Source organism: Vigna unguiculata, chromosome 10 (assembly GCF_037176805.1).
Source record: "Vigna unguiculata cultivar grain cowpea cultivar isolate G323 ecotype 2 chromosome 10, ASM3717680v1, whole genome shotgun sequence".
NCBI lineage: Eukaryota > Viridiplantae > Streptophyta > Magnoliopsida > Fabales > Fabaceae > Vigna > Vigna unguiculata.
The window spans coordinates 53,509,352-53,535,535 of NC_140801.1; the positions used below are offsets into that span (position 1 = coordinate 53,509,352).

General features: G+C 34.4%; 4 protein-coding genes across 5 annotated transcripts; 2 read left to right on the forward strand and 2 right to left on the reverse strand.

The window, feature by feature from the left end:
- The first annotated feature begins 241 nt into the window (after nt 1–241).
- LOC114166692 (putative WRKY transcription factor 40) lies at nt 242–2,310 on the forward strand. Of its 2 annotated transcripts, none has more exons than XM_028051460.2 (4): nt 242–503; nt 626–715; nt 958–1,290; nt 1,392–2,310. In XM_028051460.2, the coding sequence occupies exons 1-4, from the start codon at nt 429–431 to the stop codon at nt 1,845–1,847; spliced, it is 954 nt and encodes a 317-aa protein (XP_027907261.2). In that variant the 5' UTR covers nt 242–428; the 3' UTR covers nt 1,848–2,310. The 2 variants fall into 2 exon arrangements, with proteins under 2 accessions (XP_027907261.2, XP_027907262.2); XM_028051461.2 differs by having other exon boundaries at nt 310–503; nt 629–715.
- Nucleotides 2,311–2,920: 610 nt separating this feature from the next.
- On the reverse strand, nt 2,921–13,391 carry LOC114166691 (uncharacterized). The gene is made up of 5 exons (XM_028051459.2): nt 12,272–13,391; nt 4,389–4,446; nt 4,211–4,294; nt 3,849–3,990; nt 2,921–3,482 (listed from the first exon to the last, which is right to left on the reverse strand). The coding sequence occupies exons 1-5, from the start codon at nt 12,756–12,758 to the stop codon at nt 3,111–3,113; spliced, it is 1,143 nt and encodes a 380-aa protein (XP_027907260.1). The 5' UTR covers nt 12,759–13,391; the 3' UTR covers nt 2,921–3,110.
- Nucleotides 13,392–13,531: 140 nt separating this feature from the next.
- On the forward strand, nt 13,532–16,704 carry PNSB1 (NDH-dependent cyclic electron flow 1). The gene is made up of 6 exons (XM_028051458.2): nt 13,532–14,235; nt 14,961–15,151; nt 15,300–15,557; nt 15,937–16,042; nt 16,241–16,326; nt 16,433–16,704. Exons 1-6 carry the CDS (start codon nt 13,645–13,647, stop codon nt 16,596–16,598), a joined length of 1,398 nt encoding a protein of 465 aa, XP_027907259.1. The 5' UTR covers nt 13,532–13,644; the 3' UTR covers nt 16,599–16,704.
- A 147-nt stretch (nt 16,705–16,851) lies between these two features.
- Nucleotides 16,852–18,719, reverse strand: PLMT (phospholipid N-methyltransferase). The gene is made up of 2 exons (XM_028051463.2): nt 18,353–18,719; nt 16,852–17,343 (listed from the first exon to the last, which is right to left on the reverse strand). Exons 1-2 carry the CDS (start codon nt 18,595–18,597, stop codon nt 17,094–17,096), a joined length of 495 nt encoding a protein of 164 aa, XP_027907264.1. The 5' UTR covers nt 18,598–18,719; the 3' UTR covers nt 16,852–17,093.
- Nucleotides 18,720–26,184: the final 7,465 nt, after the last annotated feature.

Sequence of the window (26,184 nt, forward strand, 5' to 3'; positions counted from 1 at the left end):
ACGAAGAATTCACCTCGTCATATACATAATAATATTCTAATTTAAAAACAACACATGGATCCGCACGTTGTTCTTATCTCTTCTGCTTCTAGTACTTCTCACTACGTGTTAAAAGTAGACACAAAACAAAGAAATAATCAATAAAAAATAACAGGAACATAAGAGCTTCATGGTTGATTAATGTTGGGGACAGATCTTTAAATAAGCAAGTGGCTTATTATTTCGCATGTGTCTCTTTCCACTCAGTTTCCTTCCTCAACTTGAGTTCCTTGTAGTGCTGCTTCCGCTACCTACTCTATATATATGCTTCATTTTCCTTCCACTTTCTGAAACTTTAGCCATTTATCTTCTTCCAATACTACAAACAAAGAGAAAGCAAACACCTTCAGCAACACCCTTTTTGTTACTTGTTTGAGTTTTGTTCAAAGATGGATTGTTCATCATGGATTAACACTTCCTTGGATCTCAACATTAATCCACTCAGAGTTCATGAAGAAGTTCCCGTAAGTATATAACATATGTGAGCATTCCCAGAAGAAGAAGCACTTATGGGACATGTTTTATTCAGATTATAGTTTGATATATTCATGGGAGCAATTCATTCATTGTCGTGTGTTGATTTCAGAAGGAGGTAGAAAGCAAGCTTTTCTCTTTGGGAATGCCCAAGTTTAACGTGGAAGAATGTTGGGAATCCAAAAGACCCGTCAAAGAAGAGGTTAGTTCAGTCAGTTATAATTGTTTCTTTTTTAACTTCCTTCGAGATCCTTTTTATAGAGCTTTGAAACGAAGAACAGATTAAAAAAGGTGTGAAATTTATGAATTAAAAGTAAAAATAGAAGTATAATTTGAAAGTACATATATGTGTTTGATGATGTTCCCTGAGACAAAGATCCGGGTTTTGAGGTTAAAATTCTGTGAATGATTCTAACATGGATGATGCTATTGGCGACATTTCAGTCTAGTGACTTGGAGGAGGAGCTGAAGAGGGTGACAGCAGAAAACAAGAAGTTGGCTGAAATGCTGTCGGTGGTGTGTGAGAACTACAACACTTTGCGAAGCCATTTGATGGAATATACGAGGAAAAATGGCGAAAAAGAAACCAGTCCGACATCAAAGAAAAGGAAATCCGAGAGCAGCAACAACAATAGTATTTGTGTGATGGGAACTAACAATGGAAACTCCGAGAGCAGCTCCACTGATGAAGAATCTTGCAAGAAACCGAGGGAAGAAACCATGAAACCAAAAGTTTCAAGAGTTTATGTGAGGACCGAAGCATCTGACACCACTCTTGTAAGACTCTTTTTACATTCATTTCCTATTAGGCATATAGGTAATAGCATAAAATATTAGGAGTAACTGTTTGACATGTTTTTCATTGTATGTGGTTTCAGATTGTGAAAGATGGATACCAATGGAGGAAATATGGGCAAAAAGTGACCAGAGATAACCCTTGTCCAAGAGCATATTTCAAATGCTCTTTTGCTCCAAGCTGCCCTGTAAAAAAGAAGGTGCAAAGAAGTGTGGATGATCAATCTGTTCTGGTGGCTACTTATGAAGGGGAGCACAACCATCCCCAAGCTTCTTCACAAATGGAGGCAACATCAGGTTCTGGCCGTAGTGTGACCATTGCTTCAGTGCCTTGTGCAGCTGCCACTCAAACACTTGTTACTCTTGACTTGAAAAAATCTAAGGGCAGCAACGATTCCAAGAGCACGAAAACTAAAGTAGATACACCTAAAATGCAGCAGGTTTTGGTGGAACAGATGGCAACTTCTTTGACCACGGATCCTAACTTCAGAGCAGCACTTGTTGCTGCCATCTCAGGAAGATTGTTGCACAATAACTGAATGGAAATTTTGGTTGGTGTAGCTAATTTAGTGTCAATGTTTAAGTATATTCCATAAAATAGAGATCATTCTTTAGAGCATAGGATTCTCTGTGTAAATAGAACATGGAAGGCTGCTACATCTTTGATCTTTGATCCTTCAAGTGGAAATAAAGTTCTGCTAAGGATAGTATATGTGGAGCTGATTAAACAACAGAAAAATCAAGCTCTGCACCATCCATCTGCCTCATCATGATAGTAAACATTTAGCAGGCCTTTTCTCTCTGAAAGATATTTCACAGTGCATCTCTACGGATTTTGAATTTCTCTCGATGTTTAACTGTACAGACTCAGGATCCTAGTCCTATGAGAATTTTATTTCGAGAAATTGTCTTATATGTTGATCAAGTATTGTAAGTGATAGTTTGTCACTCGAAACATGGAGGAATGAGAAAAGAAATCTGCATGATTAGAGTTTTGGACTATGATTGGTATTTTTTAGCTGTGATTCCTACCTAATAATTGAATTTGAAATCGATTCAGTTTTAGACTCTTTTAAATTGATGATATAATTCTGATAACACCCTATAAAAGGTCATTTATACAAAGGATAAAAACACAACTTTGAGATTCTCAGAAGTATCTATGCTGGTGCGCGATGCTACTGAAATAACAGTGTACCAAGCACAGAAGACCCTTTAGGATGAACCTGTCTGGGGTTTCAAATTTGAATAAAATATGGTAAAGAATTATTATGGGTTACAAGGATTTCAAATGTGATTTTGAGACTTCTTAGTGAAAGTCTTGAGCTTACCAATGCAATATTTTAAGTCTGATTTCCTGAAATTAGGTAGTGGGTAGAGTAATAGGTACTGCAGACAATCCTGAAGTATTCAAAAATTAGTTAAAAAAAGTCCATCACTGTCCCTTGATGACCACTGACCAAGTAGGTAATGCCGGGCATAGTTGACGGTAAGACGGCAAAGACTTGGAAAGTAAAGTGCCAAAATGAAGAAAAAATCTCAAAGGGGATTGGTCTGGTCCCAATCATAGGATAAAAACCTAAAAGGAACTATTCATGGCCACAAAATAAAATAGAGAAAGTGCAACTATGGCTACTTAATATAATATATCTTTAATAATACACAAGAACTTGAAGAAGAAATGCCAAAGGTCATTTACTCATTTTTTTTCTTCAAATACAACTAAACCTTCTGGCTATTCCATTCACATATGTATCGATTTTGTACACTCCACAATCTACTTAATGAAAGCCATTGTTGTACTACTTAGAAGAGAAATTCATTTTGTTCACAGCCAGTAACAGGCCCACATCGGTTGTGTCATCATTTGGCTTCTCTTTGAGCTTGGAGTTGAGGGAGCTTTCGTTGACCATGGCTTCTGCATTGGAGGTACACTCCTTGAATCTGAAGCAACTGATAAGGTGGTCATTTGTTAGACCAGCCACTTGCATGAATGTGTAGATAACTGTTGGTCCAACACTTCTGAAACCTCTCTTTACAAGGTCTTTACTTATGAATTCAGCTTTTGGAGATTTCACAGGTACCTGGCGTGAGTACCTGAACTGGCTCACTATAGGCTTGTGGTTAACAAAGTTCCAAATAAATGTGTCAAAAGATCCAAACTCTTCAATTACCTGTGCATGGAAAAAAGATACAGTTAAAAGACAAAACTTTAGTAAAGCCGTCACTGTTTGACACTTATAAACTAAGGAAAAATCATGATACCAGTGATACCACCGCCCCTTAAAACAAGTTTGTCTTTCTTTTTCCCAAGTCTTCTTCTCATAATATTCGTGTGTGGGTCAGGAAGCAGGTTTGTTTCGTTTTTCTTAATATTTTCCAAGGCAGGTAGCAGAAAAGTTTGAAAATCAAGGTAAGTGTATGGGTTGCTTCACTTCAGCGAGAGCCTTTTTGGTTCAGAAAAAAAATATATAAAGAAATTGAAATTGCAAGTTTCACACACAAGAGTGGAAAAGTAAAACTATCAGAGAGGTGTTCACCTTACACATCTGACGTGCATTTTCAATTATTGATCGCAACCTGAGTTCTGATAACAATGAGTTGGCAGGACTTCCTGGTGCAGCTATCTTTTTCTCATTCATTCTAGAAACAGCACTAGGATCAAAATCCAAAAAGACTTCCCTGTATTCATGAATACGCTAGAACGGTTAATCCAAAACTACATCCCAAACATTTTTAGAGCACATTCCACACAAAAGATCATAAAAAACAAAATGAAGCACAGAAAGGAAATATAATGAGCCAATTATTCAATGAGCAACCTTTTTTTATGTGTATGTCTAATACGACAATAACATATTTAAATCTAGAAAATATGTTTAAAAGAACAGTATATCAATACCGAAATAGCTGCCTTTTGTTAAGAATAGTAGGCCACGTAAGCTCAGCCAAGGCTCCAGAGAAGCTGAGCAACTCAAACAGTTTCCTGCAAAAACCAAATTTCAGCATTGAGACAGTTTCAACCTAGAAGTTGAGAACCAAACAGAAGACTTTACCCTCAACGAAGCAAACCCACGTACCTGTCATCATGAACAGGAACTCCCCACTCGTTGTCATGAAAAGCAACATACCATGGCTCTGAAACAAAACACAACTAGTTAGAAATAAAAAGTAAAAATAAATTTACAATTATATGCTACTGTACCATTTTTTTCCTATTTAAAATTCAAACTCCAAAGTTTAAACATTCTATTTATCCTCCCACTCTAGGCTGTCACAGGTACTGGAATATCAATCAAGAAAACTAAGGCATATGCATTCACTGAAATTCGGACGCACTAGTATATAATGTGTAGCCATTTCATTGTAATATGTTATGTGCAAAGTTTTCACCTCAGTGCCCGAGGTTGAAGTCTTGAAGAATGAATGTAATTTAGTGATGCTAACAGGCACTAGAGTACATCTACTCTGTTTTACCAAATTGACAGGAAAAATGAGCAACAGTAACTGTTAGGTTTCTTAGAGCTAGAAACCCAAGCTACTCGGGCAGAACTCACTCACACCAACACAGAAAGAAACAGAAATAGACTTTTATTATTCTCTCAAAGAATGCGTCCAGGGAAAGACAACAATTCCCCCCTCACAGGATCTGTTATGACTCCTGTTTACACTTACAAAAACAAAACGAATACCCCCTTTTACAACACTACCCCCCTTCTTATTTATACTTTTCCTAAAACAAACTTTCATTCCCAAACAACCTACTAACAGACTAACTAACTAACTAACTCAGTTCTTATTTCTTCTCACATACACCTTTAATATTCTATCATTACTCCCCTCTGGCTGAGCAACCTTGTCCTCAAGGTTGAAGTCAGGGAACTGCTGTTGGATAGTTGTGACGTCTTCCCAAGTAGCTGTTTCTACCCCTTTATCCTTCCACTGAATTAAGACTTGCGGTCTTGCATCTTCCTTCCCTGGTATAGGTCCCCATCTGTTATCCAATATCTTCTCTGGGAACCAATTAGAGGTCCTGCCTTGCAAACCTTCTGGCAGGTCTTTCTCAACTTGATGAGTGCCTACTGCTTTTTTTAATTGTGAAACATGAAATACTGGGTGGATCCTGGCAGTTTCTGGAAGTTGTAATCCAAAGGCTACTGGACCTACCTGTTTCAGCACTAGAAAAGGACCATAATATCTAGCAGATAGCTTTGGGTGCAGTCTGGTGGGCATTGAGACCTGTCTATGGGGGCGAATTTTCAGAAAAACCCAGTCCCCTACTTGGATGGAGGATTGTTTCCTGTGTTTATTCGCATATTTCGTCATATGCTCTTGGGCTCTTGCGAGGTGGAACTTGAGTTGGCTCAAAGCTTCATCTCTGGTCATGAGATCTTGTGCTACTGCTTCCACAATGGTTTCTCCTGGAATAAATCTGCTGATGGAAGGAGGTGGTCTGCCATAAACTATTTCAAAAGGGGATTTTTGGGCTGCCCCGTGAAAACTGGTGTTATACCAGTATTCTGCCCATGAGAGAAAGTGAGACCAAGATTTGGGTTGTTCTGAGCTAAAGCATCTCAAGTATGTTTCTAAGGTTCTATTTAAGACTTCAGTTTGGCCATCTGACTCAGGATGGTACGCAGTGCTCATGTTTAACTGTGTTCCCTGCATTCTGAATAACTCCTTCCAGAAGAGACTTAAAAATGTAGGGTCTCTGTCACTAACAATAGATGCAGGAATCCCATGTAGTCTCACTATTTCTTTGGCAAACACCTCTGCTATGCTCTTGGCTGAATAAGGATGTTTAATTGGTATGAAATGCCCATATTTACTTAGTCTATCCACCACCACCAAGACTGAATCATACCCATTGGATTTTGGTAGCCTGACAATGAAGTCCAAACTAATGTCCTCCCATACTGCATTGGGTATGGGTAAAGGTTGTAGCAACCCTTGTGGTGAAGATGCTAGGTACTTGTGTTGTTGACACACCAAACAAGCAGCCACAAAATCTGTTACCATCTTCTTCATTCCAATCCAGTATAGTGATTGGCTTATCCTCCTGTAAGTTCTGAACACCCCTGAGTGACCTCCTGTAGATGTGGTATGGTATTCAGCCAGCAGTCTTGGAATCCAAGCAGAGTTGGCTGATAGCACGAGCCTGCCTTTATGATGAAGTCTTCCATGTTCTAAAGTATACTGCCCCTGCTTCCCAGGATTCTCTTTCAGCCCTTTTATGATCTTTTGTAATTCTGCATCTTCTTCCACTTCTGCCAATATCTTCTGGAAGTCCTGCCAGAATGGTATGGACATTATAGTCAATTCTTTGTCATCCTCCTCATTCTCCCCCCTTCGAGAAAGGGCATCAGCTACTTTGTTGGATGCTCCAATTTTATAAACAATATTAAATTCATATCCCATCAATTTGGCCAACCAATTCTGCTGGTTTTGTGTGGTGATACGCTGCTCTAACAAATACCTTAGACTCCTCTGATCTGTATATACTGTAAATTTTTGCCCCAATAAATAAGGTCTCCAATGCTGTATGGCTAAAACTAAAGCCATCAACTCCTTTTCATAAATGGACTTAGTTAAGGAAGTGTCCGATAGGCCTTTGCTGAAGAAAGCAATAGGACGTTTGTCCTGTGTTAGCACAGCACCCAGCCCACTGCCTGATGCATCACACTCAATGGAAAAAGGTTGGCTGAAGTCTGGTAGTTTTAGAACAGGGGCTGTTGTTATAGCTTTCTTTAGAGCCTCCATAGCCTTAGTGCTTTCTTCATTCCAGCAGAAACATCCCTTCTTTAATAGACGTGTTAATGGTTTTGCTACTTTTCCATAGTCTCGGATGAATCTTCTATAATACCCAGTCAACCCAAGAAAACCCCTCAAGGCTTTAAGATTTTTTGGCAAAGGCCACTGATGAATTGCTGCCAGCTTGTCTTGATCCATCTCTACCCCTTTTTTAGATATTACGTGGCCCAAATATTTCACCTCTTGTCTCCCAAACTCACACTTCTTTTTATTTGCAAAGAACTGTTGCTGCTGCAGTGTATGCAACACCTGTTTTAAGTGACCCATGTGATCCTCCCATGATTGGCTGTAGATTAAGATGTCGTCAAAGAACACCAATACGAACTTCCTTAAGTATGGCTGCAAAACTGTGTTCATGGCACATTGGAAGGTTGCTGGCGCGTTGGTTAGCCCAAAGGGCATGACCAAGAACTCATAGTGGCCCTGATGTGTGCGGAAAGCTGTTTTCTGTATATCCCCTTCATACATCCTGATTTGGTGATAACCTGCCTTCAAATCAACTTTGGAGAAATAGGTAGCACCATGTAGTTCATCCAATAACTCTTCTATCACGGGTATTGGAAATTTATCAGCCACAGTGACCTTATTCAAGGCCCTATAGTCTATGCAAAACCTCCAACTCCCATCTTTTTTCTTTACTAGGATGACTGGACTGGAATATGGGCTATTGCTGGGCCTGATGATTCCAGATTTCAGCATTTCCTCCACCTGTTTTTCTATCTCAGATTTCAGCAGATGAGGGTACCTATATGGTCTCACATTGACAGGGTTTTCACCTACTTTGATAGGTATTTTATGATCAATCCCCCTCCTTGGTGGCAGCTCCAGTTTTTCTTGGAAAATGATCTTATGTTCCTGCAAAACCTCCTCCAATTCCTCCTGCTGCTTGGCTGACAATCCTTTCCCCCCTTCTTCCTCTTCGTGACTGGTTAATCCCAACTCCCACACTAAGGAGATTGCTTCAATTTCAGTTTCCTTCAACAGGGCTTGTGGTGTCACAATTCTTTTTGTCAGAGTGGGATCCCCTTGAATGTTCACCACTTTTCCAGCCACATTAAAACTCATGGTTAAGGTGTTCCAATTTACCTTAACTTCTCCTAAAGATGCTAGCCATTCCACTCCTAAAATCACATCAACTCCTCCTAATTCAAACAGGAAAAATGTCTCTTTAACAACATGATTCTCCAAATTAACTTCTACATCTTTGCAACACCCTTGTGTTTGCTTCTTGTGTCCATCCCCTAATCTGACACAGTAAGGAGGGGTATCTTCCACCATTAATCCCAATTCTGTCACCAATTGTGCTGAAACAAAATTATGACTCGCCCCACTATCAATTAAAATTAATACCTTTCGCCCATTGATATCTCCCTGCAATTTCATGGTATTATTTTGCGTTAAGCCTCCTGCTGAGAACAGAGATAGCTCCATTCTTTTGTTTTCCAACACTCCAATTCTCTCCTCTCCTCCATCCTCCTCTCTGCCCTCACTATTCTCCTCATCTTCTGCTAGAATTACCACTCTCAAGCTTTTTTCTGGGCAGCGGTGGCCTGGCCCAAAAGCTCCTCCACAATGAAAACATCTTCCTTCTTCCCTTCTCTTTAGGTACTCTGGGTAAGGCAAGTTTCTGACTGCCCTGTTTTTACTCCCTCCTGTTGTTGGATTTCCACTTGTCCTAGAGCCCATAGATGAGGTTCCCCCTCCTTCTTTCCTTGCTGTACTCATATTGCTGGGAGAAGACTGAGAGTTTCCAGCCCCTTTAAAAGTCTCAGTTCTTGATACCACACCCATTCCTCTCTGAAATCTGGTGTCTGCTGCTGATGTTGTCCGATAGGTGTTTGTTCTTCCTGCCCATGATTCATTAAGAGACTCCTCCACATCCCTAGAGATCTCCATTGCCCTCATTAAATCCCTTGGATCATGTGGCTTTACTTGGCTTCTGATCCGGCTTTGTAATCCTGCAAAAAAATACCCCAGTAGTTGTTCTTCTGATAAATCTGGAATTTGAGCCACCAATCTTTCAAATTCTTGTACGTATTCTTCTACTCCCTCATTCTGCCTTATGGATGCTAATTTCTCAAAGACTGTACTCCTATCCTTGCCTCCAAATCTTTTATTCAAAGCTTCGACAAAACTCTCCCAAGATGGGTTCTTGGATTTCTTTTTCCAGAAGCTAAACCAATGACTAGCGTTTCCTTCCATACTTATGAATGCTAATCGTAATTTCTCTTTTGGAGAAATATTTTGAATCTCAAAGAACTTTTCTGCTCTAGCAATCCAGCCCATAGGATCACTGCCTTCAAAAGTTGGTAACTCTACCCTTTTCATCCACTGCTTCTGGACCTCTTCTTCACTGTCAGAATCAGACTCCTCCTTTCTGATCATCTTTACAACTCCTTTCTTGTTGTTAACAGAATTCTCCCCATTTTCAGAACTCTTCTCAGACCCTTCTTCTGATTTCTTGCTATTCTTAATCATATTTCTGATTTCGTGAAGATTTTCTTGAATTTCCAAGATAATCTTCCCATTCTCGCTGGTCCACCTTTCCAACGCAGCAACTCTTCCCTCCATGATAACAGGCCCTTGGATCCGGCAGGTCGGACCAATTGTTAGGTTTCTTAGAGCTAGAAACCCAAGCTACTCGGGCAGAACTCACTCACACCAACACAGAAAGAAACAGAAATAGACTTTTATTATTCTCTCAAAGAATGCGTCCAGGGAAAGACAACAATTCCCCCCTCACAGGATCTGTTATGACTCCTGTTTACACTTACAAAAACAAAACGAATACCCCCTTTTACAACACTACCCCCCTTCTTATTTATACTTTTCCTAAAACAAACTTTCATTCCCAAACAACCTACTAACAGACTAACTAACTAACTAACTCAGTTCTTATTTCTTCTCACATACACCTTTAATATTCTATCAGTAACTCATGTCTACTCCACTGCAACACAAACAGTTTAAACCACCTTTGAGTTTAATGGTAAGGACAGGGGGCTAAATTCCATAGCTATAAGAGAGAGAAGGTAAGGTAAGGAAAACCCTTTGAAGCAATGAAACATAAACAATGACATGAAACATGACACGGGTACAGCAAATGCTAGACATTGTAGGACACAAGTATGACACACATAAGGTGAGAGCATGCTTTTAACGAGAGAAAGTAATCCGTGATCATACAACCCAAAATGGTTGGTTAAGATTATTTCTAAGTAAAACAATCTCAATCATCCATACATGGTTATAAAATCAACTATTAACTCTTCTTACCTGTCACATTGTCACTAGATTTGATCTCTCTATAGTCTATATATTAGCTTCATAATTCATATTCAAGACTGACACTTTGCAAAAAATTTCCTAAACAAACTTTTCATGGTAAAACTATAAATGTACAAATAAAATAATAATCTTTAAATTTTAAGACAATGTGCCCATGAAGGACTTGAGCTGAATAAAACAACTTTTAAATTGGAACTTAAGAGATGTGTGTTAGATGAGCTTTCAATCTTTCATACAAGTGTGCGTAATAAACACTTGTCTGACGTGCATAAATAGCACTAAAATCGAGTGCTTATACTTTAAAGTTTGCATGCAATCCACGAGACATTGAAATAATATAAGATGGGGCGACCGGAGTTCTGGGAGATAATGTGTAGCATCATAAGTTGAGCTAACTATGTTAACCTCCAAGTTATTGATTTCCATATAGCTAGAAAGCACTAATGCAATAGGACGTGACAAGGTTATAATGCAATATGAAAAAACAGTATTAAGTTAATATAAAACAGAAATCTTAAACCAATAGAGAGAATTGATGTTTTATATTGTGCAAACATTACTGTAGGAATAAAAACATGTTTTCATTTATTTAGATCTGATCATGGTATTCTTATTTGTATTGGTACAAAAAGAAATTAACAAGAATTGTCAACTGTGCGTACATGAAACTGTTTATGCATTTGCTAGCTGTACTTATAGTTTTACAAATAAGAAATGTAGTTCTACATAGAAGTTTTAATTTAAATGTGTATGAAAATTTTGAGGAAATCCAAATGAGTAACATATGTTTCCTTTGTTAAGAAAACTGTTAGAAATCCTATATCAACTAGAGATATGGTCAAACTATAAGTATATAAGTAGGTGCAAACCTCACCTTACCATTTTTGTGAAGCTTAAAATCTACTATCTAAAATGGTATCAGAGTCTATCAGATCAAGGTTTATGGAGCCTATCGTGCCACCTACTATTGTATCACCCACAAATATCTAATCTTTCTTTGATGATCAGTCCTTGATGTGAAAGATTGGGTTAGAGATCTCATATCGACTAGAAACATAACTAAGTTATAACTAAAGCAGATGCAAACCTTACTTTACAAATCAATTTTATGGGACTTAGTTAGACTAAAATTCACTTAATAAAAATAACCAAAACAACTAGTATATGCTTGGCAGACTAAGATCATGAGAATTTCAATTAGTGCATATTAATGTTAAAATTATCAGTTGTTTTATATAAATAAAATAAGAAACATTATACAAAGAGCTTTTAGGACACCTGTTTCGTAGTTTGATTACAAATGAACATCAGATAATGCACAAATCCAATCAAAAAATCATAGTCAATGACAGAGATGAAACAATAGTTAGTAATTATACCGTTTCATTATGCCCTTCACTCAAACACGGAATAAAATCTAATCATATCAGGCTTCAAACCTATCCAAATTAGGAATGTATCTTGACATTGACACATGCAAGCAGTCATACAAGTCATACACAGAAAGGACAATTCTAGAATATTTCCGAGTCAAATGACTAGTTAACTAGCTGAACTGCTAAATGACGAGGTGGCTTACTAAAGCTTAAACACAGTAAAATTCCTAAAACCAACATGCTTACTTTCCTATCCTGAAATCTCTCACTTAGTACAATGCAGCCAATTACAAGTGTACAAGCAACTGCAGGTTTTCTAACATATTTCTATTCACTTTCCCCACTCATACAAAGGGGAATACACAGCAAACATGACACGGTAAACATAAACACAAATCCATCTCAGTTTCCAAATTCACACTCACCTAGAAATCAATGCAGCAATGTCAAACCCAACAATAGATCAAAAAAACAAGAAACAAAGATACCTGTATTTGGTGTAACCCAAGCACACCGTTTCTTGCCCTCCAAGCTATCACTCAAATCGAGATCATCAGAACCACCCACATTGTCACTACTCACCTTCTCCATCTTGGGACCACACTGCTTCTTCCTCAACTGCACACTAACCCGACGAGCCACCTTCCCACTTGACGACGCGCCGCTACTGTGAGTGGAGGAATCCGTCGACGACGCGTCAGAGGAGTACGAAGCGTTCATCGAAGACAGGTTTTTCAGCACGGCCTGGTGACGCTCCTGCCGCCGCAAAATAAAAGATGGAGGAGCGGAGATGCATTGCGGTGGCGCATTTGAAAGCGCCACCGTCTTCTTTTCTGTCTCCGGCGTCAATTTCTTCACCGGCTTCCGTCCGTCGACGGCGGGTCGGACCTTGTTGCCTGCCGGGACAAGCACTGGACGCGCGTCGGGGTCGGCGACCGCGACGTTCATGGATCGGACTCTGGGTGGGCCCGACATTGCAAACCCTGCACTCAAAAACCCTTCTCCTCGAACTCACTCTCAGGTCAATGCCGAATTCGAAATTCAAAATTCAAACCTTCTCAGACAGAATAAAAAAAGGTATTTGTTTTTCGATGAGTGAAGTCTTGGGATTTTGAAATTTGAGTAGTGGGATTTGAATTTCAATTTCAATGCAATACAAAAGCAAACCCTAGAGGGAGTGAGAACTCCTTCAGCTGCTTCGTGCTGGTAACTATTCGCTCTCTCTTTACTGAAAAAGGTAGAAGCTTTAGATTGCAATGTTTGTGTGGTTCAGTCATGGAAGCAGAAATGGGAGTGTAGAGTGCTGAGAAAGTTGCGGAGAAAAGTAAGAGAGTGAGAGAAAGTTAATGGGTGGAAGAAATTTTTTATTTTTTTGTGAATGGAAAATTCTGATGGTAAGTTGGTGGTGAAAGCAACGAATCCAAAGGAGCGTGTTGTGCGAGAGAAAGAGACGGAGGGGAGAGGAAAGTTTAAGGGTCACCATTCATGGAGCGACACGTAGGAAAGAGAAATTTTCGACAGTAGGACACTTTTGTCGGATTCTTAAATGTTGATTCAACTGTGCCTGCTGAGAGTGAAATGGGAGATTGGCACCCTTTGCCGCTGTTTATGTATTTTTCCCAACATTAAAACGACAACCATTGGTGTCGTCGTTTGAGAGCAGCCAGCAGCAGAAGAAGAAGATTGTTGGGGATAATATAACAATAAGGTGCACACACAGAAAAAGAAAAAGGGTATCAATAGATGATGGGACCCACTTATCCAACGCTTTTCCACACATTCGAACCAGAGCTAAACTCTGATCTATGAAGTAACTTGTAATATAGCATCACTTCAGTACGACCAAACTTTGAAAAGCTCAATGGCTGCAACTTATTATAACCTGCAAAGTCCGAAAACTTTCCCAACTCTTCTTAGGAACCTACCTTCCATTCCTTCCAGTCATGTCTCACTGTTGGGTTCATTGGACTATCCCTTCCATTGTTCCACTAGAAGAGGGTACCATGTTGAGGCCAATGCTAAGAAGAAGAATCCTTGGTTAGACCCTTTTGATGATGGGGATGACCCTGAGATGGAGACTGGTTCTTTGTTTGCAAACGGGTTGCAGGAGGAGGATCCTAGGCCCCCAGATGACCCTGACAACCCTTATGGATTTTTGAAGTTCCCTTCTGGATATGCTGTGGAGGTAGCGTCCCTTGCATTGAAAGTGAGAGGGGATGTGAGGAGATGCTGCTGTGTGATATCTGGTGGGGTTTATGAGAATCTCTTGTTTTTTCCAGCAATTCAGCTGATAAAGAACAGGTATCCTGGTGTTCAGATTGATGTTGTGGCGACCGAGAGGGGGAAGCAGACCTATGAAATGAATAAGAATGTTAGGTGGACAAATGTCTATGACCCTGATGATGATGATCCAGAGCCTGCTGAGTATGCTGATATGATTGGAATTCTGAAGGTTGGCCACAATTTATATTCTCTTAATATCTTGTGTGAATCAACAACTTTTCATGGCACTAATGATGGTTGATCCATATTGCCAAAAGTAATGATGACATGAAAACTTTCTATATGCATATGCAGATACAGAAAAAAGAAGAGACATGTATCATCTCAGGATTAGATTATGGGTGAAATGAATCTATTTGTGAATAAAATTACACGTTACTCTATCAGACAGCAGAAGCTGTGATTTACAGGTTACTGTCGCAAAATTGTGATAATTTTATGGACAAATACAGGATTCTGATTTTAAGATTGCCTTCCCTAACGTGAAGAAGCTTAAAGAGCACTCTATCTTGATTGAATTCTAACGAAATTTGCAGCTTCCTGGGGCTTGGGTTGGGTGTACATATACTGCAACCAAATCTAACAATTAATTCCTTTGCATTTGCTTGCTAATTCCTAAGAGCCTCTTCATTGCAAAAACTTAATTTCAGTTCTAAACTATTTTTTTAGTGAATCTCTTCGATGATTATCTCATGCGATTTAAAAAATTCTCTATTTTTCACTCTAGTGAGTCTCTTTTCAAGAACTCTTTTTGACATAAAAAAATGTATTTTTAATGGTTAAACAACCTTGGTCGTTCTTGCTTACATAAGAAAGAAGCTTCTGCAAAATCTCATTTCTTCCAATGGTGATTTATTTTAAAAACTAACATAAGTTGCTGCATTCTGCTCACAGAATAGGTACTATGACATGGTCTTAAACACTAGATTGGCAGGCCTAGGCCATGCAGCATTTTTGTTTATGACAACAGCCAGAGATAGAGTTAGCTACGTCTACCCAAATGTGAATGCTGCAGGAGCAGGATTACTTTTATCTGAAACATTTGTACCGGATAGTTTAAATCTCTCAGATGGAGGATATCATATGTAAGTTTATACAGTACCACACAAATACCTTGTACTTGGGTAGATTTTGATGCCCTTGGTTAAACTTATAATCTAAAATAATCTTGAACTGAATTGAAGTTTTTGGGTCATACAACTGAGAACATTTTCAATGAATATGCTGAACTAGGTATCACCAGATGGTTGAGTGGCTGGGAAGACCATTTAGAGACCTTCCAAGACAACCAGTGCCACCCCTTAGAGTGTCAATCTCAAGGAAGCTGAAGGAGGTTGTGGAGGCAAAATATGAAAAAGCTGGTGTGAAAAAAGGAAAATATGTTGTAATTCATGGGATAAAATCAGATTCACAGGCCTCTATGCAGTCTAGGGGTGATCCTGATAGCTTGCTACCCATTGAAGTATGGGCTGAAATTGCTGATGTTATAAGGTATGTAATGCGATGAAAGTTCACGTTAATTAGAAATAAGATTAATTTACACTATGAAAATGAATGTAAATTTCATTTTAGACGTCGATTTTATAAAATTGAATTAGGTTTAAAATCTAAATACTTTAACATGATGCTACCAAATGGAATTTGTGCTGAACTATAAGTATTCTCAATGTCATAAAAGAGTCTAACACTATGGAATCATCTTTTGGACTTGTGTTACTTATTGTTTCTTAATGTATAAGACTTGAGGACAATAAGTAAAGTGGTATCATTCTTAATAATGTTCAATAAGTAAGTTCTCTGGTATAATTTTTTGCTGGTTTTTTATCATTGCCTGGTATGAATGTTACTGACAATATTTTGAGTATGACAGGGATGTTACGCCACTTTTTGTCATTCCTCATGAAAAGGAAAGGGAAAATGTGCAGGAAAACTTTGATGAGGATGCTTCTATTGTCTTCATCACCACCCCTGGGCAGGTACTCAAATATCTCCTGGTTATTGTACAAGCACCAAACATATGAAAAAATAATCTAGATAGTAAAAAATGACAAAATGTAACACTCAAATAGTAAGTGGATAAATCCTGAAACAAGAATCAAGCAAGGGACAAAGCAATGAGTTTTGGAATCTTCACTCATACTAATTGTATTTCACTCTTTGGTTGTGTTCTTCAGTTGGCTGCTCTTATTAATGACTCTGCTGGAGTGATAGCTACAAACACAGCTGCTATTCAACTTGCAAGTGCACGCGAGAAACCTTGGTAATTTTGTCATTCAAATAAATTATGTTGTCTTTGTTTATTAGTTTTGAAGGAATCATGCAACATAGAATCAGATCATGTTTTGTTTGTTCCTCTTATTGTGCAGTATTGCACTATTTTGCTCTGAAGAGATGGGAAACAAGTTTGTTCCGCAGGCTGAAGAGAATAAATGCGTTATAATATCATCCAAGACAGGAAAGTTGATAGATATTGATGTTGAGGCCATAAAAACCGCGGTTCAAACATTCAATTTGGCTCCAGTTTTAGTATAGTGAAAGAGAGAAAAAGGGGAGTGTTCTGTACTTCTGGTTAAGGGATTATATTAACTGTCTTTTTTAATTAATACAGACAAATGTATATCTACATAGTTATAGTTCAGTTCGTGTTCTGAATGAGAAAACAGAAATGAAAGTGAAAGCCAAAACATTGGATTGAAAAAACAGTTGAAGACACAGAAATAAAACTATTGAAAAACAAAAAGATAAATCATTTTCTTCTTTGATCCACACACAAAAGAAAAACCCCTGATAAAAAAAGAAATCTTTGCATTCATTAAAGTTAATCACTTAACGCTATGGCTTGTTTGAATACATTTGTCAAGAGAACCAGAAAGAAGTTTGCAGTTCCTTAGAAATAGTTTGATGGGATCAGAACACACAAATAGAAATGTTCATTCCAGAGCTGTGAAAAGAAACAGCAGCATTGAAGAATTTGGAGTTTCTGGTGCTGCCAAGTCCTCAAGTTCTTTCTAACCTACTGAAATTCAATCAGAGGAGTGGCTTGGCACGTGTAGATGGATCTTCCTTTGATTCCACTTGCATCATAAACACATAACCTAAAACCCAAAGGAGAATGTATTGAAAAGGAACCCACGAGAGGCATGCAAGAAGACTCAAAATGCTGCCAACGTATTGAGGATCTTTGATGACACCAAAAGGGAACTCAGTAACCCAGGGAATGTTTTTTCCAAACCGTACACCATAGTATGTGCCAGCCTCACCCAGTAGCTGATAAACCCTGTTATTTGACAATGTTATCATTGTGCACAGACAAACTTCAAAACAATAAAGTCAAGTAACTCCACTCCCTAATTAGAAGAAAGGCACACACAAGGATAAAAAAATTAAGGCTCATGAGAATATTTGGTAATACTATAAGCTTTTCAAAATAGAAATCAAAGGCAGAACAAGCTAGAAGCATTTCATCAGAAAACATGTCATTCCTCCAACTATTTCTACATTTATTATTTCATCCAGGGAATTTGTAAACCAGTATTTCCTCTATTGGATTGACAATTTGAAAAATAAAGCCATTTATTTTAACATTTTTATTAATCAGACTCACACATAGGAGTTGTGTTATCTAGTGTCCATGATGAGACTTAGCAATGAAAACATGCCATTTGCAGTCATGATAATGCTTATCCACAGAATATGTTTAACTCTGGTTTCTGTAAAGCTACAGTCACCCCAACAGAGACATCACAACTTCATACCACAGCATAATACAAGATTTGTTAGGACTAGATTTTCCATAAGCACTTCTTGTTGGAAACATAGAATGAGTTTCTTCATAAAGTAATTTTAACTTAAAGATAAACTAATTTCAGATTTTATTCTTTTTTTTTTAAGCACACACTACAAAAATGGGAGACTGACAAAACTTTAGAAGTCTGGAATTATCACCATATGTTTGATAGGGTTCAATTCAAAAGTACTTTAACTCAAGAAAGTACAAAACTTTCTTTCTTTCCTTTGGTTTCCTGGAATTCCCAGAAGTACTTTTCCAACTTTAATCCAAAGGTGGCCTAAAACAAACTCCTTTCTCTAAAAGCCAACAGAGATCATCATCGAACTCTCCTCATACTATCAAATAAACAACCCAGTTAAAAAAAAATGCTTCATTTCAGCCCCATTAGTATAGGAAAATAAAGGAAGCAACTTGATAAACCCCAGTATAAGATCCAGAAAGTTGCAACATACCCAGAAAAAAAAAAAGCCAGGAATAAGATGAAAGAGATGGAAACCTGAAGTTTAGGAATTGGCCAAAAGCGAAGAGGGGCCAAAAGTACAATGGAGGAGGCCAGTGAAATGAAGAGACAGAAAATAGAGAAACGAACTGAACGAGCTTCAAGAAATGAGCAACGTGAGCCATAACATGAGAAGGGTCTCGACCTCTACCACACAGCTCCACCCATGATTGGGGCCAATTCCAGAGACAGTAATAGAACGGAAACGGTGACAACACTCCGATAGCCGCCACTATTCCCATAACGCTGAAGATCCTCTTTTTCCGAAACTCACACAGCTTCTTCACTTCTCGTATACTGTCTTTTTCTTGCTCCTCACCAACCCTGAATAAAAACACTGTCCATGTTTTTTTTGTTGGTCCAAAATGATTATTATTTTGAAATTGATTTCTAAAAATATTAACTTAGGTGGGTGCCAAAATTTGTGTGGGTGAGAAAGAAAGACAACATTTTTATGAAAAAGAAAAGTACATGAATGATAAACTATGTATCATGATTGTGAGAATTATATTTTTGTTTAATTTTGGTTTTGGTTTTGTTGTGTGATATGTGATTTTTGTAACATTAGTTAGACATAGAGGCCCACTTAAAAATAAATGCAAACCTAATTATCTGATTGAAAAAAAAAATAATATAGAGAATCTTAATCAAACAGTTTAAGAAATTATAAGATAATTTAACTTTCTCTTATGAAAAAAAACCTATCTTTAAAATTAGCATAATGAAATTATTCATGACAAATACTCATAAATATATTTTAAAGTGTATAATAAAATTTGATTCATGAGAAATACTGAAATATATTTTTAGTCTATAAAAGAAAAGTTTGATTACATAACTTTCTTCATTCCATCAAATTTATCATTAGTTTTTTTCGTCTTTTAACTTTGTTCATTTCATTAAATTTATCATCAAATTCGATTAAATTAAATTACAACAATTTCTTGCAAGTTTGATTCACGCTTGTTGCTTCATTATATGCAATTTGGTTTTATAAATTACATTTCAAGAACACCATGTAAACTAAAATAATTCCCCAACTCGTTCTTCCACTGTTTGAATAAATAAATATTTGATGATCTTTATTTTGTTAATGTGAACCATATAAAAAAAAAATAGAGAAATGACTATATAGCATTTATTGTATGCCAAACCATTATTGTTTAACAAAATTAACGTACTAGTATAACTAAGGGTTTTAATAAAGGAAAATGATAGTTTTAAAAAATATTGACATTGACAAACTATTTTATTATTTTATTTAGATTAAAAATAAAAAAATTAATATATTTAATACTATTAACGGAAATTTTGTCAAATTTATAAAAAAGTAAATTTTGTCAAAAAATTATTTCCATTGAATATAGGGTCCACAAAGTATGAGAGGAATTGTGTTTATAGATACACTTTCCAAATCTGTAATTTTTTGGTGTGCAAAAAGTCACTCGTGGGTTAAAACTTAATTGGTCTTGGATTGTAAGTTAAATTTAAAAATGAGTCAACAAATTTTTTTTCCCAAATACACATATATTTGGTTTAGAAGAGTTGGGATGTGGTGTGTTATTGGTCTGCAAAGGCTAAGTTCTAACAAGTATGGAAGGGAGTTGTGTTTCTAGTTGCACTTTTCAAATATATTATTTTATTTTTATGCAAGAAGTTGTTCGTGGGTTACCACTTAATTAGTCTTTGGTTGCAAGTTAAATCTAAAAATGTGTCAGGAAAGTTTTTCCACAAATGCATTTATAATTGGACAGGTTATCTTTGAAACGTCAAGGTTATAGGTTGCACAGTTCTATGGGAAGAAAGGTTGTCAACAAAAGGTTAGGGGAAAGCAAAATCAAACCTCCTCAAACGCGCATAATGGGTTGAAGCCTTTATGGGTACATAGGAATGGGGTTGAGGTTCGAGAATCACAGCTTCTTAGACGAACAAGGGGTTGCAATAAGATTGCTTCTAGTAGAAAACCTTGGTGGCTGCATAGGATTGGGTTCGAAAATGAGAGCTTCCATGTCGAGATTGGAGAATTTTCAGTCCACGAATGGAAAATTGAAGGGTTCGACCATGGGAAATTTTCACAGCACAAGAGAACATAGGTTTTGTTTTTACAAGATGAGGTAAGAGAATGAGAATTTTCTTAACGTGCATCTACCGTTTTTACATTTTCTTTGTCCGCATGTACCACTTAAAATTAAATTCAAAATAAAAATAAAAATGCAAAAACTAATACTACGTTAGGTGGTAAAAAAAGGAATAAAATAATATTATCATTTAATCATTTTCTTAAATTTTATTGATGTGTGAATCGAGTTGTTTGCACCATTATCTCAAATGTCAAGATGTGCAAGTATTCTATTAATAAATTTAAATATTTGAAATTCAATCAATCTCGATTTTTTTTCCTTTTTTCTTGTTAAATAACATGTATGTTTTATACCATAAAAAATAAAACTTTTTCCTTCTCGATTTTTATAGATACTTTTATTAATCAGTAATTATAATGACAATAATTTTAAATTTTTTTATATAAATTCGAAATTTCTTTTTATAATTAAAATCGATCTGATTTAAATAGATATAGACATAGTATAATCGATCCGATTTAGATATATATAGACATAGTATGGAAGAGACTAGTTTTGATAGATTAAAAAAACTTATATACATTGCATTAGATAAAAATATAATTTTGTTAATGTTTTTGTCGAATTTATACGTTTTCATTAATGTATATATTATTGAATTTAATTCAATGTTATATATATATATATATATATATATATATATATATATATATATATAAACACATCAACTGATATTAAACTAATAATGATTCATACAAGCTAAATCTTCTGATTCAGGTCTTGGCCAAAGAAAAACAAATTCAATCATAAGTTTTTGATATTCAACCAAAGAAATTGTATGTTTCTTGTAAATACATTAGATCAAATTGACTTATCAGATAAATTAAATATAAAATTCCAAAAAATCATTTTCTGTTCAAAACCATTCTAAAGAATAAAACAATTGTGAAAAAATAGGTAACATCAACGTTTCTACCTTATTTTTCTGAACATTGTAATTTTTTATTTTATTTAAAATAGGTAGCATTAATGTTGCTACCTTTTTTCACATTATAATCTTTATTTATTTTATTTTTTTCCAAAGTCACGTAGAGGTTATGAGGAGAAAAGTTTAAGTCAAACAACTTGAGAATGGGTGCTTTTTAAGAGTAAACAACTTTTAAAATGAAAGATGAAATGAAACAAAAAAATTGTGATCGTCCTTACCTAACCTTGATCACGAAGAAACAACCTTTGCAATGTATAAATGTATAAAGACACGGTCGTCAAGATTAAGTAGCACCCCCAACCCAATATTTGGCCTCATATATCTTTATTCATATACTTATTTTTATAATTATTTAAGACATATATTTATATATGTATAATAGAATAATAAACATGTTTTTAAATTTTCTAATTTCAAATTATGACATCTAAAATTAGAGCTTAAATTGGACTTTTATCATTTTATAAAAAGAAATTAGATAAATAGTTTGGTTAATAATTAATATAAGTATCACATAATACAAAAAAATTATAGTCTTAATAATTATTTTTACTTTAACATCCATTTCAATTCCAGAGAAAAAACAAAACAATGAAGAAAAGAAGATGAGAAGAGTGGATATTGATTTCATTGTGTAATAAATATAACCATACATTTTAAAAAATAAAAGTTTTGAGTAACAGAAATTGAGTAATATTATTTAGGTGTTATTTTGTTTATGTTAGGAATTAATGTATATGTTTACTCGAGTTTAAGCATCAAAATATCAACAACATGTATTTTAGTGATTGTTATCAATTCACTAATTTTGAAGATTAAATTAATCGGTTATTTCAGGGAAAAGAAATTTATGACAGCTTAAATTCTTAAATTGAACTTTCATTATTTTATATAAAGAAATTAGATAAATAGTTTGGTTAATAATTAATATAAGTATTAACGTAATACAAAAAATTATAGTCTTAATAATGGTTTTTACTTTAACAAATATATGTAGCAATCTTAATAATTAACAGAATTCAAATAAAATGATTAAAAATAAAACACTTACACTAAAACTATAATTTATGTTTTGTTATAATATATTAATACTTGTTGCAATGAATAAAATTTATTATTTTATAATAATATCATACATTTTACACATAAATACAATATAATTACTCTAAACTAATTAAGTAAAAAAAATAGTTTAATAATCTCTTTATCATTTATATGTTAAAGTTAAAAGAAGATTACAGCTACCTCTATTATACCGAAATAAAAATAATTAGAAATACACCTTCGCGGAAAATCTAACAATTGTTTGACCATTCTATAAGAAAAACTATTTTCAATAACATTAATATGGAGAAGACAATAATACCAACATATATGTGTCTATGACTAAAATGCATTACACTTTTTTTCTTAAAACATGGATTTGATCTATCATATTTCCATAAATAAGTATAGAATCTCATGATATTCTTTTTCTTATTACTATCATTTTTAATTTTTAAATATATGTAAAGAAACGGTATAAATAATTTTCTTTTTTTTACAATGGAGTAAATAATATGATATTTCTTGTAACAACTTATCAATTTTTTTTTCAAGTTGTTCTTATTATTGTAATAAAAATATTTTATAGACATTGTACATTAGTTAAATATTGAACTAATGATACAGATATTGGTATTTATTAGTATACTATGACATGAATATTTTTTTTTAAGAACAATGATACTATGACTCTTATTTTTTTATCAACTTTTATCTTTTTGATATGGTTTAATATGAATTATTGATTAATGTATCATTATATTTTTTTTTTAAATAATCAATTATTCATACTAAATTACGTCAAAAAGTAAACGATGAAAGTAAAAAAATGAGAATTTTAATATAATTTTTTTATTTTAATTACTTTATTACAAAGAAATTATTACATACATGAGTAATGATTTAGCACTTTGTTTTGTACATTAATTATTTTTTAGGTCTAGGACCACCTTTGCTACTGCTACGTTTGTGATGCCATGCGCGGCAATAAAAGTGATAAGAACGTAAGCAAATAGTAATAATGTGACTAAAACAAAGGAAATAAATATATCTTATTTTGGAATGTGGCTTTCGAGAATCAATGGCTTTCGGCAACCATATTTGTGTTTATGATTAATGCAGATTTGCATCACTCAAATTATTAAGTCCTCAAAAGAAGGCCATAAAGATGGGGCACTTTAATTCAACCAAGACTAAACAAATCATTTTTTTTTTTTTTAAACTTGCATGCATTTTTTAGAATCCTAACCTAATGGATTATATTCAAAGTTTCATGGATTTCATCTCATTAATATATTCTCACTCTAAGGTGGTAAATGAACTAGATCAAAATATAAATTAAAGAAAAAAATTATTCAACACCATTTGACAATTATTTAACAAATTTTATAAAAATAAAATAATCTTAAAAAAGATAACTTTTTATATTTAAAAAAAGGTAAATAAATATGAAAAAATATCAAATGATAGTAAAAAAAATATAATATCAAAATATTGGTGTTTAGGGTTTAGAGTTGTTTTTAGAATTTATGACTTGATTTTAGCTTGTTCACTTAATATAAGATTTTTCCTAAGATATGCTTTAGGATTTGTTTTTTTCTAGATATTATTAAAAAAGACCAAAGATCACGATAGCAAGAGGGTCGAAATTAAAAACTAAGATTGAATATGATTTTGGTTATTGTATTTGTGGTGAAACTCGGTTTTAGTCTCTTCATTTCAATATTTAATTAATTAATCCTCAATATTTTTAAAATATATATGAATTTAGTTTTTTTAATAAGTAATCGGTAATAAATATTACGTTAAAGTATACATACAAATTGAAAACACTTATTTCAAAAATTAGTTGAAGGATTAAATTGATGAATTTAAAAGTATAAGAAAAAAAAATCAAAACTAAAATTTAACTGCACAATTCCCATCACAAGTTTAGCCTATGTAAAATCGACACCACATCACCCTTTTTAGGAGCTTACTTTGTTCTATATTTGTACTATTTGACTTCTTTAATTATGTTATAATGAGTATATAGTAAAATAAGAATGATAATATATGCTGAGAATAATTGCACAATAGATAAATATAATAATACATTCACAAATAAAAATAAAACACACAATAAAATAAAAACATATAATAAATTTAATATGGTTTGATATTTCAATATATATATATATATATATATATATATATATATATATATCACAAATACTTTAGTAATTGTCTTTTAAATTTACTTACATTTGTCCCCAACAAACAGCACATAAATCTATGCAAAATAAAAGACTCCATAAGCTATAGTCACGATAATAACTAGGAGAGCTTCTTGATGCAAGCAATTGATTCAACCATAGTCATTTTAATTTATTTTCATTTTTTCAAGCTGTGTGGATTAATCTATTCAGCAAATTCCATTTATTTAAATACACTTGTTGATTTTAATTATTAATAGAAAGACTAAATTACTAATTAAATATAAATTATTATATTGATATTACAAGGAACCGGAAAAGAAAATATAAATTTTGAGAAATAAATAATATGGATTAATATTTCAGAAAAATACTAAATAACGAACTAGAGTTTACAAAATGCACTTCTCTTTATAAACAAACTCGTTTAATTTTAATAGATAATGATATTATAATTTCCATTTTTTTACTTTTATCATTTATTTTTTGGTTGACATGACTTAGTATGGGTCATGGATTAATATATCACTGTATTTTTTTTTGAAAGAATCAATGGTCTACGTTAAACCACGTCAGAAAGTAAAAAATGAGAGTGTAGTATAATTTTCTCAATTTTAAAGACTTTATATAAAAATATTAAGAACCATAATCAAGTACTTTAAATTAAAAGAATATATTTATTATTCCATAATTAACTCATGACTCATATAAAAGCAGTGTGACATTCTTAATTGTTTATATGCATTAGGACGAGAAGGCCAATGATAAGAGGCCACGTAACCTGGATGATAATAAAATATCATCATATATTTATATGAATATGAATATTATAACTTAAGGTATTTGCTTTAGTTAACATTTTTTTATATGGTTAGTATTGTCGGTATGCATCCCTACACAAATTTACCTAAGTGTACCTCTTCTTCTAATTCTCACACTTTCAATATTAAACTTGCTTTTTGACTAATGGGGGAATATTTTTATATGTATGGTTAGTATAATGATTAGGGATAAACCCTATTTAATTTTTATTTTATATTTTCCCTACTTTTTAGGTGAAGGACCACCTTGTTCATGTGATGCCAAACGCCACAACTTAAAGGAAGCTAAGCATTAATTGTTTAAACACAATGTAAATAATTTCATGTGTTTTACTAATTAATGTGAACATAGAAACTAGATGCATGCCTATCTCTAATTTGGAATGTTACTTTATGTAGTGCCTCATTCTTTGAACATGCACACCTCTTATGTGTCCTTTGTTTTGTTATGGAAGATTTGATTCACTCATCATAGCCTCTTTAACTCACCCACACCTATTCTTATTAGGCTAATCGGAACAACTTCTCTTGTGGATTTGATCTTGTTTTTTCTTCTTCAGCAATTTGAATTGTTTGTGGTGAGAAAATTTCCACTTTTCAACAAGTGGATTATAAATTTAGCTTTATTTCATAATTCCAGATGGTTCGATAGCCGATGAAATACACAACTGATTTATAAAGTAAAATTTGTACCTACTTA